This window comes from Aspergillus ruber (genome assembly GCF_000600275.1).
Source record: "Aspergillus ruber CBS 135680 unplaced genomic scaffold scaffold00011, whole genome shotgun sequence".
Lineage (NCBI taxonomy): Eukaryota > Fungi > Ascomycota > Eurotiomycetes > Eurotiales > Aspergillaceae > Aspergillus > Aspergillus ruber.
In genome coordinates this window covers 317,211-332,531 of record NW_024467307.1, presented here as the reverse complement: position 1 = coordinate 332,531, position 15,321 = coordinate 317,211, and the positions used below count along the sequence as shown (strand labels likewise).

The 15,321-nt window shown below is 51.1% G+C and overlaps 7 protein-coding genes across 7 annotated transcripts; 3 read left to right on the top strand and 4 right to left on the bottom strand.

Annotated features, from left to right (window-relative positions):
- Positions 1-1,445: 1,445 nt before the first annotated feature.
- Positions 1,446-3,687, bottom strand: EURHEDRAFT_411929 (ADP-ribosylation factor GTPase-activating protein). The gene is made up of 6 exons (XM_040781776.1): positions 3,540-3,687; positions 3,334-3,469; positions 3,087-3,270; positions 2,317-3,020; positions 1,945-2,262; positions 1,446-1,885 (listed from the first exon to the last, which is right to left on the bottom strand). The coding sequence occupies exons 1-6, from the start codon at positions 3,603-3,605 to the stop codon at positions 1,857-1,859; spliced, it is 1,437 nt and encodes a 478-aa protein (XP_040639336.1). The 5' UTR covers positions 3,606-3,687; the 3' UTR covers positions 1,446-1,856.
- A 497-nt stretch (positions 3,688-4,184) lies between these two features.
- tim21 lies at positions 4,185-5,031 on the top strand (the record flags this gene model as incomplete). The annotated part of the gene is made up of 5 exons (XM_040786332.1): positions 4,185-4,409; positions 4,467-4,651; positions 4,700-4,754; positions 4,809-4,908; positions 4,958-5,031. The coding sequence occupies 5 exons, from the start codon at positions 4,185-4,187 to the stop codon at positions 5,029-5,031; spliced, it is 639 nt and encodes a 212-aa protein (XP_040639335.1).
- Positions 5,032-5,339: 308 nt separating this feature from the next.
- EURHEDRAFT_411927 (mandelate racemase/muconate lactonizing enzyme family protein) lies at positions 5,340-6,997 on the bottom strand. The gene is made up of 3 exons (XM_040781775.1): positions 6,796-6,997; positions 6,641-6,745; positions 5,340-6,576 (listed from the first exon to the last, which is right to left on the bottom strand). The coding sequence occupies exons 1-3, from the start codon at positions 6,838-6,840 to the stop codon at positions 5,380-5,382; spliced, it is 1,347 nt and encodes a 448-aa protein (XP_040639334.1). The 5' UTR covers positions 6,841-6,997; the 3' UTR covers positions 5,340-5,379.
- Positions 6,998-7,360: 363 nt separating this feature from the next.
- On the bottom strand, positions 7,361-9,840 carry EURHEDRAFT_377221 (uncharacterized protein; the record flags this gene model as incomplete). The annotated part of the gene is made up of 5 exons (XM_040778944.1): positions 7,361-7,453; positions 7,509-8,990; positions 9,047-9,657; positions 9,712-9,768; positions 9,822-9,840. The coding sequence occupies 5 exons, from the start codon at positions 9,838-9,840 to the stop codon at positions 7,361-7,363; spliced, it is 2,262 nt and encodes a 753-aa protein (XP_040639333.1).
- A 614-nt stretch (positions 9,841-10,454) lies between these two features.
- EURHEDRAFT_411924 (glucose-6-phosphate isomerase) lies at positions 10,455-12,588 on the top strand. The gene is made up of 3 exons (XM_040781774.1): positions 10,455-10,637; positions 10,710-11,224; positions 11,287-12,588. Exons 2-3 carry the CDS (start codon positions 10,725-10,727, stop codon positions 12,446-12,448), a joined length of 1,662 nt encoding a protein of 553 aa, XP_040639332.1. The 5' UTR covers positions 10,455-10,637; positions 10,710-10,724; the 3' UTR covers positions 12,449-12,588.
- A 142-nt stretch (positions 12,589-12,730) lies between these two features.
- Positions 12,731-14,271, top strand: EURHEDRAFT_411923 (uncharacterized protein). The gene is made up of 3 exons (XM_040781773.1): positions 12,731-12,997; positions 13,072-13,087; positions 13,150-14,271. The coding sequence occupies exons 1-3, from the start codon at positions 12,822-12,824 to the stop codon at positions 14,158-14,160; spliced, it is 1,203 nt and encodes a 400-aa protein (XP_040639331.1). The 5' UTR covers positions 12,731-12,821; the 3' UTR covers positions 14,161-14,271.
- Positions 14,272-14,466: 195 nt separating this feature from the next.
- Positions 14,467-15,265, bottom strand: EURHEDRAFT_499426 (mitochondrial 37S ribosomal protein bS21m; the record flags this gene model as incomplete). Its single annotated transcript, XM_040785726.1, has 2 exons — positions 14,984-15,265; positions 14,467-14,926 (listed from the first exon to the last, which is right to left on the bottom strand). The coding sequence occupies exons 1-2, from the start codon at positions 15,151-15,153 to the stop codon at positions 14,467-14,469; spliced, it is 630 nt and encodes a 209-aa protein (XP_040639330.1). The 5' UTR covers positions 15,154-15,265.
- Positions 15,266-15,321: the final 56 nt, after the last annotated feature.

Sequence of the window (15,321 nt, the reverse complement as noted above, 5' to 3'; positions counted from 1 at the left end):
AAAATGTCTTTCAACCACCATGCTTGGGTACTATTTTGGACAGAATTGAACCACATGCAGAGTCAAAATTCGGGAGGGAAGAAGAGCACCATGGGCTGTAGGAGCCAGTATAAAAATACACAAACAGGACACGAACCTACAATTTTGACCATTCAGAATATGATCGATAATTCGGACTGAAAGAACCCTGTGTATAGTAATGTATGAATTATACATCATTTAACAGGAAACCGAAGACGTCTAGTAAGTTATACGAACGCATTCGTTTGTTCTCAATTCATGTTCTTTCCTCAAGGACCCCCAGGGCACGGTTTCCTAGCCCGGTAGCCTCGTTACGTCTGCTAGGTGGTGGCCGTCTCGCAAACTTGAGCATGCTCTCAAAATTCGAGGCGCAGCCTTTTCCACCGCCAGGGTCAATAGAAGGAATGTGAAAGCGCGCGTCTGCCTACTTCTTCATACAGTAGCCGGGAACACCAACTAATGGCTATAATGGCCGCAGACGTAGTCGGAGTCGATTATTCCCGATTGGGAATTTGTAAGGGTTTAAAAATTGGAAAAGAAATGTGTCAAAAAGCTCTCGGAAATGATCAGGTAGAACTGCCACATTGATCACGGACACTTGTTCGATAACCATCAGCCTCCCGCCAACGACATGCTTCATTTTCTTCATCACCCATCATGCCCTGTGGGCGAGCTCAATGGCAGTCATTTTTCTCAGGGAAAGATGTCAGCATCTCTTGATTACCGGCGCAGGCACCAGGATCGATAGTCCGTGCATTGTACTTCCCATCGGTCTTTTTTTTGTGTTTGTATGCAACGGCCTAGCCGGCGAATAGGCCGGTAGGCCGACAGATTGTAGTATAAAACAAAGTGCCGTTTTCCATTACCAACTATGGGAGTTGGTGTCGGACTAATAGCAAGGACCTAATCTTCTGGGAGAAATCATTGGGTAGAAAGCCCCCAAAGTTAGATAAAAAATACCAAATATATAACACTTCTAGTCGGATCGTTTTCTTTGAGCTGATTATTTATCTGTAGTAAAACGTTCAGCGAGAGGCCCCCACTTTCAATAATCTTTGGTCGTGGCTCGTTATCGATGGAGAAAAAGTCAACAACCATCAGGTTTGTAGTACTGTTTGTACCATCCGGTTCAGTACGAAAGTGGAGGCTCTGTTTGATAATGGTGAGTTGCAATTCAGCAAATTCACTCTTGGACTGCTCTCAGGAAGTGCTTATCGATGAGTGTAAACTATAGCTCTTATTACAGCCAAAAAAAAAAAAAAAAAAAAAAAAAAAAAAAAAAAAAAAAAAAACTCAGTCTGCGAAAGTCATGTCAGTCTGAGGCGTAGTGAAACCAAGACAAGGACGCAGTTGTCCGATTCCCAAATAGAATTCAAGGAGTCATCGAAATCCGCGGTTGCAGAAAGAAGGGCTTCTGGGCCGACGCGGAGGATTTGAGAAGTTAGGGCACGATAAGAGTATTGAAGTTCTTGTTGAGCAAGAAAGAATATTGAGAACTCGCTCAGAATCTATAATCCAGGATATATATAAATCATAGCAAGAAATGTGTATAAAAACAGTGAAAAGGAAAGGAAATCCCAATTTGAAAGAAATTAAACTAAACCGCGAAAGAACAAACCAAAACCAAGCCATTCATACACCGAGGGACAGACGAAAACCCTAGTTCAACTCATGACGTTTACCAGAGTGATTCCCGACTCAGGACTAGAGGTATAAAAACAGGAGAAACTACATAGGTACCGGGGGAATGCATAGCTCGACGCCGACAAAAGCACACAGCTCCTGCGAGCAAGCCTGGTCATGTTAAAATAAATATTCTGTAAGAGTGATGTTATTTAGTTGTTCAGGTACGTGCGAATGGCACCTATTCAAAGTTGTGGGTTAGAAGAGACAACTGATCTCAACAGTTCGCCAAGTACTCACCTTGCAACTTCAGTGCACCATCTCCCATTAGCTGAGTCAAGTTTTCAAGATCATCACCGGCTGTAATGCCAAACCGGCGGACGAAATCCCTGGCCGAGGCCTCCAGGTCACCGTATCCGTCGTCAATTGGTGGGAGATCATCTTCAGGCCGGCCGAAATAGTTGTTGCTGGAAATAGATTGGGCACCGTCGAACTGACGGAGACGCTCTTTGGCCTCCGACTGTGCAGCAGGATCGAATCGTTCCCGCCCGAAGAATTCGTCGGACGAGATACCCTTTTGAGTGCCGAACCTGGTCCTAGTCTTCTCCAGTTCTTCATCTACGGCACATTGTTAATTGCAGGACTAGTGGAACAACTTGACAATAAACTTACCATCCTCACGCGACCTGGCAGGAGCAACAGCGCCAAATCCGAGCTTCTTGGGGGCAGCAACAGGTTTCGTTGTTTGGCCAAACCCGAGTCTCCCAATCCCCATTCCAAGGCGTTCCACATCGCCGGAACTGCGTTCTTGAGGCTTGCTAGTTGACCGTGCGCTGGGGCTGATGGGGGTAGGCGATGCGATGGCCGGAGCTGCAGTGCTCGCCGCCTTGGCCTTGGTCTCAGCCTCGGCCTTCTCAGCCTCGGGATCATAGCCAAGTTTCTCAACACGCTCCGCCTCTTCCTTGGCCTTTCGCTCGGCTTCCTCGAAATCGATAGTCTCTGTGGCGGCAACCTTCTTAGCTCCGAGCTTGGGCGCTTTCTTGGCACCCAGGACGCTGCCTTTCTTCGCGGTGCCTGCTGACGAGGCCTTCCGTACCGTAGTGGCGGACTTGACAGCGGTAGGTGCAGGAGAAGCACTCCCTTGTTCTGAAAGGGGCGATTTCGAGCGCGAGCCGTTGGCACCGGCGTTGAGGAATGGCGAGGCAGTCCGGCTGACAACTGGAGGAGTACCAGTGCGGGAGGGAGGGTTGCTTGGTCGTTTGATCGAAGGCTTATCCCAGGAGGAGAAGAAATCGTCGTCATCTTCAGCGGGGGTATTCGAGCCGTCGGGGCTTGTACCAGCGGGAAGGTCGGTGATGACAACTTCTTCAGGGTACCTAAAAAGAGCCAACATTAGAGACCTCATCTATTGAACCATAACTTATGGAATGACCATTACTCACTGTTGCGCATCCACAGCAGCACGTCTCTTCAACTCATCCTTGTACTTTACGGCCGCATTGGAAGTGTACTTAACCTTGCTGTCCTTGCTGGCGAGAGCGGCGGAGCCCCCGTGCGATTGGAAGTACTTGGTGGCGGACTCATTCCCACCAACCTTCATCATCCGGAGTTGTTCCCATTGCCATTCTGCACCAAACACATCAGTACTGAACCACTGGAGATGTTATTATCCGGGTCGGGGAAGCGTACGGTCGAGATTTGTGGAGCGGACAAAGGAGATGTGGACACCCAGGTTCCGATGGTTGGCCGAACAGTCGAGGCACAGGTAAATACCGAAAGGCACCGAAGACCAGGTAGGATTCTTTGAATTGCAATCGAAGCAGACCTATTTCCAAAAGTCAGTAACCGCTGTCAGATGCCAAAACAGACCGGGGTTGCGGAGGGGTGCAACGCACCTTGTTCGCGGGCTTCAGTTTGAGTTTCTCAAAGATCTTTTGAGACTCCGCTTTGGAGGCGGCCATTGTGCAGAGAAGAGAGCAAGCAAAATGAGAAATATAAGAGGCGTGTTGTTGTTGAGCCGGTCGAGAGTCTGTCTGGAGAAAGAAAAGGGCGAACGTGGTCGGAGTCGATTGCGCCTGGCGGCCCCGATTGGGAATTTGCAATACACATTACAATATGTTACGCTTGTCTTTCCACACTTTTTATATCTGGTCATGATTCTCTATACACCTCATTACTTGTTGTCTTTCCAGTCTACTACATATAGTATTTCCATAGCTCAGTATCAGTTGCTCTATTACATTACAGAAGAACGGATGGTAAACGTATTCCCAATACACAACAACCCGTTCCTGTAATTTTCAAGGCTAAATATAGCCACGTGACCCGCCGCGACCGAAAGTATCCCCACATTTTTCAATCTGACTTCTATACAGACTCTGCCAGTACCCATTTCTACATGACTCTACGACCCCCCAGAGTCATGAAAAACGGTCGCAATGCATTCCGTTCTCCGACCCAGTGATTCGCTTTTCCCCCGCGCTTCCAACGCCGCATCCATTCTCTTCCGTTTCCGCGCAGCAAACTATGTCAATCCCCGCATGGCGCAACCAGATCTAGCACGCCTGTACGCGACATATCGAGACGTTGGAGGAGATCCAAAGGGGTCGGGTGCGAGTTCAAGCCGTCCAAAGAAAAGGGGTGTTGGGCTTTTGGCTGATGATGGGCGATATCAATGGGGTGATTTAACCGGGAGAGAGAAAGTTGCGCGGGCTACACAGCAGTCGGTTAATTTTGCGGTTGTGTGCGTTGGGGCGGTTTTGACGGTGAGCTTGGTTTGGCTTGGATATATTGCATGAGGATATTGGTCTGACTAAGAACAGGGAGGCGTGTTTTACCTACTCTGGACAGAAGTCATTTCTCCGAATAGCAAGACATGGCAGTTTGAGAAGGCGGTTGGGCGTATCAAGGACGATGCGCGCTGTATGGCTGTGCTTGGTGAACGGGGACAGATAGCGGCATTTGGTGACAGCACTGGGAGCAGATGGTCACGGAACAAGCCTATTGCGTAGGTACTTGTCCAGTTTATCGTTGAGCATACGCTGACTGGTGATAGAACCACTGTCGAAAAGGATAACTTGGGCCGTGAGCACATGAAACTGAGTTTCCACGTGAGTTTGCAACCCTATTCAAGATGGAATATGTTCTAACGTTGCTGGCTGCAGGTCGAAGGACCGTTGAACTCCGGTATCGTGCACGTGCATATGCTTAAACCGCAGGGCAGCTACGAGTGGGAATACTTGTTGCTTGCCTTGGATGTTAAAGGTACGTTATGCGATCTGGCATACGCGGACAGCATGTTAACGTTTATTAGGCCATACCCGTATTGTTCTCGAAAGACATACGGAGAAGAACCCATTGAGCTTACTTGGCATTCGGTGGCGATGAATGACCACTGCTACATACATCTTAAGACGACTCTCATATCTGTTGACAGATTATGAGTGACTTGTGACGAAGCTCCCGTAAGACTAGAAGTCGTGTTGCGGGACATTTGAGTCGGAGTAGGTCCGGCTAGAGATTCGGCTTCACGATATTCTGTGTATTATATCTGGCAATTATTAAGCCAAAAATTTGAGCATTCGGGCTCAGCCAGGTGAAGGCTTGGTATCATGATCAGTTGGACGTGTTTCCAGCTCATTATCTGTATTATAGCGGAACGAAGTTCATCGTCACTATCGACGATGAAAAGAAATGCAATATCAACAAGTTCACTCTATGGACAATCAAATTTACTCAAATAACCCTAGGTCCCTCCAAAATCACTTTCGCATCCTCAGACCTCCACCATCCCTTGGTCTCTCCCGGAAACGAAAACAAATCCATACTCTCCGCCTTCATTTCAACACTATATCCGGGCTCCATAGGCGTAACATAATACCCGTCCTGCACGCGACTTGGATGCACAAAATGCTCATGCAAATGATCCACGTACTCCAACACACTCGTCTTCCCGCTAACAACCACATAATCGATCGTGCTCAGGTGCTGCGTGTACTCCGGTAACCCGACACCACCCGAATGCGGCACGATAGGAACTCCGAACTTGCGAGCCAGAAGCAGGATGGCCAGGACTTCGTTGACTCCACCCACGCGACAGGCGTCCGGTTGGAGAACGGTCAGGGCATTGGCTTGCAGAAGTTGTTTGAAGATAACCCGATTCTGACACATTTCACCCGTCGCAACACCAATGGGGATATCAGCGAGAGCCCTGCGAATAGCCGCATGGCCCAGAATATCATCCGGCGACGTTGGCTCCTCGATAAACCAGGGTTTGAACTCAGCAAGCTCCTGCATCCACGTAATCGCCTCAGGAACGGACCAGATCTGGTTCGCGTCGACCATGAGGACATTCCCCTTATCATACCCAATCGCCTCCCTGGTAATCCGCAACCGCCGCTTATCCTCCTCCAGATCCCCGCCAACTTTCATCTTGAAATGCCGGTATCCCAGCGCCACACTCTCCTTCAGTAGCGCCTTCATCTTCTCCTCCCCGTACCCCAACCACCCGGCGCTAGTTGTGTAAGCCGGCACCGCGCGGCTTTCCTCTGTCTCCTTGATCCTCTCCGCCTTACCACCCTCAACCTCTTTGAGTAGTGCAACCGCCTCCTCCGGCGTCAATGCATCCGTAATATATCGAAAATCAATACACCTCACAACCTCTTCAGGCGTCATATCCGCAATAACCCTCCAAACAGGCTTCCCCAGAGTCTTCGCCCAGAGATCCCACAGCGCATTAACCAGGGCGCCTAGTGCGAGATGCATAACGCCTTTTTCGGGCCCGATCCAGCGCAGTTGGCTGTCGGAGACGAGGTAGCGCCATGTTTGGCCCCAGTTTGCAGTAAGGGAATCTAGGTCTTTGTTGATTATGAGGGGGGTTAGGAGGGAGATGGCGGAGCAGACTAGCTCGTTGCCGCGGCCAATTGTGAAGGTCTGTTCATTATAAGTATCTGGGATTGCGCGGTATAGATGGGTAGATGGTTGGGTGGGGAGGTACCATTCCGTGTCCGGTGTACTCTGAATCCGTGGTGAGGATGCAGTATGCAGAGGAATAGTCGCCTGCGGCATTCATGGCATCTGAGCCGGTTTTGTCGAGAGAGGTCTTCACATATTAATGGATCAATGGCATACATGGATGGTGGTGTATCTTACCGGAAACCTCACATCGCGGGTTGTGAACCCAGTTATTTTAACCATGATATCTTCGGAGCGCAATTGTAGATAGATTCAGGTACAATATGTACAATGGCAATGAATTGTTTCAGTACCGTGGAAGGAAGATGGTTAATGCTCGAGGACTGGGGTAACAGAATATGACGCAACCCCACCTAAGTTCAACGTCAATTGCTCAACCTAAGACAAATACTAATAATTAATTATTCTCAACAGAGGAAACACTACGATTTATATAACTACGGCAGCCTGGAGAAGATATCTCCCCCTCGGCCTGAGAAAGAGAGATGTCGCGCTGATTGGCGGGTGAATGGTTACTTGAGGGTCAGCATCGGAGCGACTCCGGGGTATACAACAAATACCGATGTCACGGCTAAATTCTGGAATGGATAATAAGATGACCCATGGAACGGTTGAATTCGAGATAGTGTTCCGTATCCGCGGTATTTATCAGCTACAAGTAATAACGTGCCAAAAGAGACGGATATCGAATGCAGTAGGTAGAAACATGAATCCAGCACCAGATAATCCATTTGATACAGCTTTATGTGGATAGACCTCTCTTCTCGCTCTCGGAGAAGAAAATCACCATACGCCATAATTTCCGGACAAGCACTTCTGCTTCTTCGTCGAGGGCCTGGAACATTGTTAGAGAACAGTAATGATAACAGGAGGTAATTGATGAGGCTCACCTCTTCCAATTGCTCTACCAACTCCTGAGGAGGTCCACGCTTGCGAATATGCTCTTCCACCACATCGACCAGCATTTGCTCCTGCACTCCCAGATACTCGACGATCTTCTTTTCAACAAACGGCTTGAGCTGATCGGTGAGAACAGTCTCGTCCACAAACTCCCACTTGACGTCCCATTTCCATAATCCTTCCTTGTCCGCTGGGATATCTGCAGCGAGTTGTCGCACCGCCTGGGCGCGTTCTTCCTCTGTGAGCCCTGCAGCTTCGGCGGCACTGTCGAACTTTATGGGGATAAGAGGGCGCCGTGCAGTTGCCTCGGGCTCTTCTTCGTCTTCCAGCAAGCCTTCCACTTCCGCGACTGTCCGCCGGCTGGTTGCCGCCTGAGCCTTCTGAGCAGCAGCACCAAGTGAAAGCTTGAAGCGCTGTGGTTCCCGGGGTGCCTGACGAGTTTCCAGTTCCTCTGCCTGGCGAGCGAGGAAGTCGTCTGCCATACCACGGGCCTGCTCCTGCTGCTGGATGGACCGAGCCCGTTCTCGCTCTTCAGCAGAACGGTCTGCGTCATCCATGTTGACTTCACGGGATCGATAAGCTGCCCGACTTCTGAGCCATGCACCCCGATCAGCGTAGTAGTCATCCACTTTTCTGCTAGCTTCCACGTCGTCGTTCCACTCCCGTAGCCGTCTATCCGCATCGTCACGCGCATCTTGGACTTTAAGTTCTTCTTCCTTGTCACGTTTCTTCTCACGCTCCAGAGCCGCTGTCCTACTGCGTTCACGGTTCAACCAGCGACGCTCTTGATCTAGATATTGCTTTTCAAGTTCTGACTCTTCCTTCTCTTGGCGGCGGCGTTCCAGTTCTTCATCACTGACATTGGGGTCGTCATCTTCTCCATTGACAAAAGACACACCATTTTGGTAGTCCCTAGGAATCTGTACGCCGAAGCCCTTCGGCCCCGAGGGAGGAGGTGCAGCTGAACGGTTATCCCGAGGTCCAAGCGGCACGCCATTGACTCCACCTGCAGGCCCACTAGGGGCAGCAAGTGGAGGAGACGACAATCTGCTGGCGCGCGCTCCGGCATTCCTTGCCCTTTCCATAGATTCAATCTCCTCTTCCCGCTTCAAACGTTCAATGTCTCTGCGATTGCTCCGCTCACGAAATGCCGAAATTTCCTTGGCGACGGTCTCCCGCATCTCAGCGGGGATGTCGGAAAGCTCATCTTCGACGGTGATGGGGATCGTAACGACTTCGGCAGACGCGCCATCCTGGCCCTCAGCATCCTTCATCGATGTATCTCCTTCCCGATCAATAGCAGAAGCCTCTTCTTTTTGAGTAGGCGATGTAGGCTTGAATAGTTCGGAAAGGATACCAGAGAGGGCATTACGCGCTGCTTCGATGCGAGAATCACGCTCCGCAGGGTCTTGTTCGCCTTTGCTGGCTTCGTATTGCTCCAAATATTTCACAGAGCTCTCGTCCACGAGGACCTGCAGTAAGCTCACGTCAGCAATGTTCAGCTATGCGTATCTTTTGCGACACGTACCAATAGTGTGCTCTTTTCCACCTCTTTGTCCTCAGCCCCCTCGGACGGTGTCTGTCGTTTCACAGGTACTTCCACGTCCTTTAGCACTTCCACAGCAGTACCTAAGCTTTCAGGGTCTTCGTACTCGGCGAATCCAAACTTGCATGGCTTCTCATCTGCATCCGTGGCGCGAATCCACCGTCTGAGATTTCCCGCAGTTGCTAGGATCCTCTCAATGCCCTCATCGCCCCCAATACCCTCAGTAATTCCTCCGATGAAGATTGTCCTGACAATCTCCTCCTTCGTCGGCGGCTGTAGCTGCATCATCGCATCCCGAATGTTCTGACGCTGGTTGTCCGGACCCGTAGAACCCAGCCCGGCACGTCTACCCTGTGCTTCACCTCCGCGTTGGTTGGTTGTCTCGGGGGCAACTGGTTTCGCAGGACCGGAGGTTCCTAGACGAATGACGGGAGCTGTAAAGTTGATGTTTGGCATGTTGGGGGGCGGTTGGAAGTTCGGAGGAAAGCCTGGGGCTCGGCCGGGTTGCGCGGCGTTCGCTTGCTGCATCCCCGGAGGAGCAGCAATACCGGGAGGGGGTGCCATGCCCGGAGGGGCCATTCCGGGAGGGGGAGCTACTTTATTAGTATCGAATCGAGGATGTAGGGAACGAGAGACCAAGAACTTACCCATGCCAGGTGGCGCACCGTAACCCCCGAAATCCGGTCTGCCATAGAGGCCGGGAGCTAGTCAAAATTAGCCCAGTTACCTCGAGTTTTAAGAGGGAAGGAGCACATACGTTGATAAGGATTGTACATGGTGACTTTGCAGCTCTAGGACTTTGCAACCGGCGCGGTCAAGCTCGGTAAAGCTGCACTTGGTGTGGAAATTGATCGCTTCAAATTCAACAAGTGTTAATAAAGAGCATGCAATGTGCTTTAGGGCTGAGATAAATGTCAAGACGCCCAGAGATGGAATGGCGCGGCGCTGGATAGAGCAGTCTGGAATAATTCTTCTGCTGTCGCGACGGAGATAGTTTGATGTGGTCCGTGCATAGGGCTTGGCACTGTTCATCTTTAGATGGGTTCCCAATCGGGTAAGGTCATGTGAGAGTATCATGTGACATCATTCGTGATAGCTCCGGGTCTAGAAACAGTCCACATTATGAATGCTTTTACCTGATCCTCCGATATAGCAGTGCTAGTCTAGCCTTTTCTAGAAGTGAAGAATTGAACGCTTCCGTTGCCGACAGTAGAGGATGTATTATCCGCGTCAATTCCCGCTCACGGAAAAGCATACAATTCCGGCAGTCTTCTATGGCAATGGCAATAATATAGCATTGAGCTTAATGGAAAACTGTCCTTGCAGCTGTACTAAGTAGAAATCCCTTTCGTACACATGACCTTTTGTATACAAACCTGCAGCCGGTGAATACAGCCCCACGTGCCCCTCCACGGAGCGCAACACGCCGATTGACGCCATACGTAATGACGGCTGTTGTCGCTTTGCCTCAGTTCTCCGTGTCTTCCGATCTTTTCTCTTCTCCTTCTTATTCTTCCTTGTTTCTTCCATTGCACTGTCCTCATAGCTTATAACTCCCTCACTTCTTCCTTAAGTAAGTCCAGCATTGCTACGTTATCTGATCAAGGTCCCCGCATTCAGCTACTCTAACACAACCGCTATACAGAATAACACCGTCATCATGCCTGGTTTCTCGCAGGCCACCGAGCTTCCCGCCTGGAAGACCCTCCAGGACCACCACAACTCGCTGGGTCGCAACATTGTTCTCAAGGACTACTTCGAGAAGGACCCTCAGCGCTTCGAGAAGTTCAGCCGCACTTTCAACAACACCGTCGACAACTCGGAGATCCTCTTCGACTTCTCCAAGAACTTCTTGACTGAGGAGACCCTTTCGCTTCTGGTCAAGCTGGCCAAGGAGGCCAACGTTGAGCAGCTGCGTGATGACATGTTCAAGGGCGAGCACATCAACTTCACCGAGGACCGTGCTGTCTACCACGCTGCTCTCCGCAATGTCACCAATGAGCCCATGCAAGTCGATGGCCAGAGCGTCGTTGAGGACGTCAACTCGGTCCTCGAGCACATGAAGGAGTTCTCTGAGCAGGTGAGAAGCGGCGAGTGGAAGGGTTACTCTGGCAAGAAGATTGACACCATCATCAACATTGGTATCGGTGGTTCCGATCTGTAGGCTCCCGCATATCTTCAGTATACCATATGAGATGAGGGCTAACTAACTTGACAAATAGCGGTCCCGTTATGGTCACTGAGGCCCTCAAGCCTTACGGTGACCCCAACATGAAGCTACACTTTGTCTCCAACATTGACGGCACCCATATTGCTGAAGCCCTCAAGAACTCGAACCCCGAGACCACCCTCTTCTTGATCGCCTCCAAGACCTTCACCACCGCCGAGACTACCACCAACGCCAACTCCGCCAAGAAGTGGTTCCTCGAAACCGCCAAGGATGAGTCTTACATCGCTAAGCACTTCGTCGCTCTCTCGACCAACGAGACCGAAGTCACCAAGTTCGGCATTGACAGCAAGAACATGTTCGGTTTCGAGTCGTGGGTGGGTGGCCGTTACTCCGTCTGGAGTGCCATTGGTCTCTCCGTCGCTCTCTACATCGGTTACGACAACTTCCACCAGTTCCTGGCCGGTGCCAACGCCATGGACAAGCACTTCCGTGAGACTCCCTTGGAGCAGAACATCCCCGTCCTTGGTGGTCTGCTGAGCGTCTGGTACAGCGACTTCTTCGGTGCCCAGACTCACCTTGTTGCTCCTTTCGACCAGTACCTCCACCGCTTCCCCGCCTACCTCCAGCAGCTCTCCATGGAAAGCAACGGCAAGGCCATTACGCGCGCCGGCGAGTACGTCAAGTACACCACCGGCCCCATCCTCTTCGGCGAACCGGCCACCAACGCCCAGCACAGCTTCTTCCAGCTGCTGCACCAGGGTACCAAGCTCATTCCCTCGGACTTCATCATGGCCGCCGAGTCGCACAACCCCGTCGAGAACGGCAAGCACCAGCGCATGCTGGCCTCCAACTTCCTTGCTCAGTCTGAGGCCCTGATGGTCGGTAAGACCCCCGAGCAGGTCAAGGCCGAAAACGCTCCCGAGGGCCTGGTGCCCCACAAGACCTTCCTTGGAAACCGTCCCACCACCTCCATCCTCGCCCAGAAGATCACCCCCTCCACCCTGGGTGCCCTGATCGCCTACTACGAGCACCTCACCTTCACCGAGGGCGCCGTCTGGAACATCAACTCCTTCGACCAGTGGGGTGTCGAGCTGGGCAAGGTCCTGGCCAAGAACATCCAGAAGGAGTTGGAGACTGATGGTGCCGGTGCTGAGCACGACGCTTCGACCAGCGGACTGCTGCTTGCTTTCAAGAAGAAGGCCAACCTGGCATAAAATGGTTAATAATAATAAAAAAGCAAGGAATCTGCAATTCACAAAGCATGTATTTATGATGAGGAACGATTGACATTTTTAAATATGTTCTCAATTTTCTCGTTCTTAGACAGCGAAAAATGAAGAGTAATATGTTCAACTTACCAGTATCCAGATACACAAGTAGCCTTAGTCCTAATGTACTATATTCCATGTTAAGGAGACCGAGGTCAGGAGTAACTACCTTGTGGAGCGGAAGCGCTGTGGCGTTCGGAGCAGATCCGTATCTCCAGCATCAACCCACTGTTTATTCTCCTGTCTTGACATCTACCATTCCTCATTGCACCGGCCTCCGCGAGCCTATCCGCCTGGCAGGCGGCTTCAATTCGTCAATATGGGCTTATCCCGAGGATTATCTCAATACTTTGTCTATATTTATAGCTTCATCTCGTGCTTGTTGTTGCAAGGAGCAGCTGCGGGAAAGAATAGTGCTGCTGGTGACCTTAGGAGTGGAAAGGCGGGTTATGTTTATGGACAGCCTATGCCAGTTACTTGCTTGAATCGGACGATGTGAGTGATACCATTAGGCTAGAGTTGGAAGAAGTCGGACGTGTCTTGTTTGTGCTAACCGTATTTTTGTACAGTGACTCCGGCGAACATGTACGCCCACGTTCTCCCCAACGCCAGCAACACAGTAACGAGTCAGCTAACAAGAATGATAGATAACAGACAGCCTTGGAAAACTCCAATACATCCCCTTCCCAACATGCAATGAAACCTTCCTCCCCCTCGCCCTGCGCTACGGCGTCCCAGAAACAGTCAACTGCACCATCGACTCCCTCCCCGATGAACTCTACCACCTCCTTGAATACTATGTGCACTCGGATGTGCCGATGACATGCCGCGTGCCGACTGCTCCTCTTACACCCTCTGCGCTGTTTTCGGAAGAAGATGCCAAAGATAAAGAGAATGGAGAAGGGACGGATTTGGATACTGGGGAGCCGTCGTATACTCCGTTGACGTTTGCGCTGCAGGGGACTCTGCAGCGCAGTCATTTGCATATCTGGACGGATATGAATGTGCTCGTGCACAATATCCCATCGACTCCTGGGTCGTCGGTGAATAAGAAGAACAAGAAGAACGCGCAGAAGGCGGCGCCGGGGTATCCCGTTGCAGGAACGGCGTATTCGATTCCCGAGTTCCATTCTGATCTTGAGAACCAGAAGTCTTCTTCCTCTTCAGGAAAAGATAAAGAGAAGGAAACCGCTGTTGCAATCTCAGAAGCTGCGCGCGACCCCTGGACCGCAGGCCACGGCACAAAAGTGATCCGTGGTGAACCTCTCACCTTCACCTTTCACGTTCACTGGGTCGAAGGCGGGAAAGGGATCGGGTGGCCGTCCGGATCAACGTCGTTGATTCCGTCGTTAGCATCCGCTGAAAAATCGTCCGGTTGGGGTGCTCTCTTCTCTAGATTGTTCTTCTTCGGCCTGGCTGGTTCTGTTGGCGCTATGGCCGCATTGTACTGGGAGCGGAATGGTGGCCGTCGACGCAGTTGGAGAGGTGATGGGATCTTAGGTGCCCCGCCTCCATCTTCCCGTGGTAAGGGTCCTGCCGGGATCATTTATGGGAATAGTGGACGGAAGAATGGATACGGAGGGTTTTCTGCTGCTGGTGGTTCTTCTGGGGCCGGGGGTACCGGGTATGGGGGGTTCTCGACTGGGAAGAGAGATTGAGTCTACTCTGTATATGGCAGGCGTGCTTGTACATGTATTGAAAAGCAGGCTGTTCGTATATTTTGATTCATACATATACCATGGGAGACAATAAAAGTGATTCCAGTGCAATGTCTTATTTTTATCCTAACCCAAAGAAACCCGAATACAGAACATTGAAAGCACATTCACAATAGTAATACATGACAAGCCGGAGCCTCATTTCATCGAGACATGGAGAAAAGGAAGCCCTAGACCATTCATACAACTTTATCCTCACCTTGTATATACATCACACATCATAAACCCCCGAAAAGCTAGGGAAGATTACCAACCCTGGGACCTCATCTTCTGAATCTTCGTAACAGTATTCACAAACGAAAATTTGAACAACTTCCTCCACCTCTCCATCCTCAAATTCTTCCTCATCTGTCCCCTCCGCACATGAAACTTCTGTCTCCGCTGCGTCTGCAGAATCTTATTCTGGAAACACGCCGCATTCAGCGTCCGCAGCGCCGCCTCAAGATCATACCCCTTCTCCGGCTCAACATGCACCTGACGACCCAGGCTAGGCCCGAGCTTGAGTTCCACCCGACGGACCGGTTGCCGGTAGTTGTCTGTTTTGGCGGAGGCGCCGACGTCGCGGGATAGCGAGGAGGCAGCGTCTGGGTTTTCGGAGTTGGTAGGGGTTTGTTTGCGATTAAAGTTGAGCTTGTTGAGGACGGTTTCGAAGTCCCCGTGGTCTGCGGGTTGGCGGGATGCTGTGGTGGTGAATCTGGGAGTTTTGCTGAACGGGTTTGTGGGTGCGGAGGGGGTTTGGGAGGGAGGAGAAGAGGGTGTGGACGTTGCGGGCTGGTTTGGACTTTGTTCGTTGCCCGAGGGGTTGCTGGGTCCGTTGTCTGATGACGAATAGCGGAGGAATTGGCCTCGTTGCAGGATCGAGGGCTGCTTGGTGTAGAGTTGCGAGATGGCCGGCCTCGGACGGAGGCTTCTGGTCAGGGAGCGCATTTCCATCGTGACACGCGGAATTGGAAACTTGACTCCAATTGCGATGGATATTTCAATCGAAGTATACCCCTGAAACTGTAACACGCTATAATCGCGAGGTGGTGGAGGGGAACTTGCTGTCCGTCGGTGGTTTGCGCGCTGTGAATCTTCGCCGACTTTTGCTCCAGCTCACGT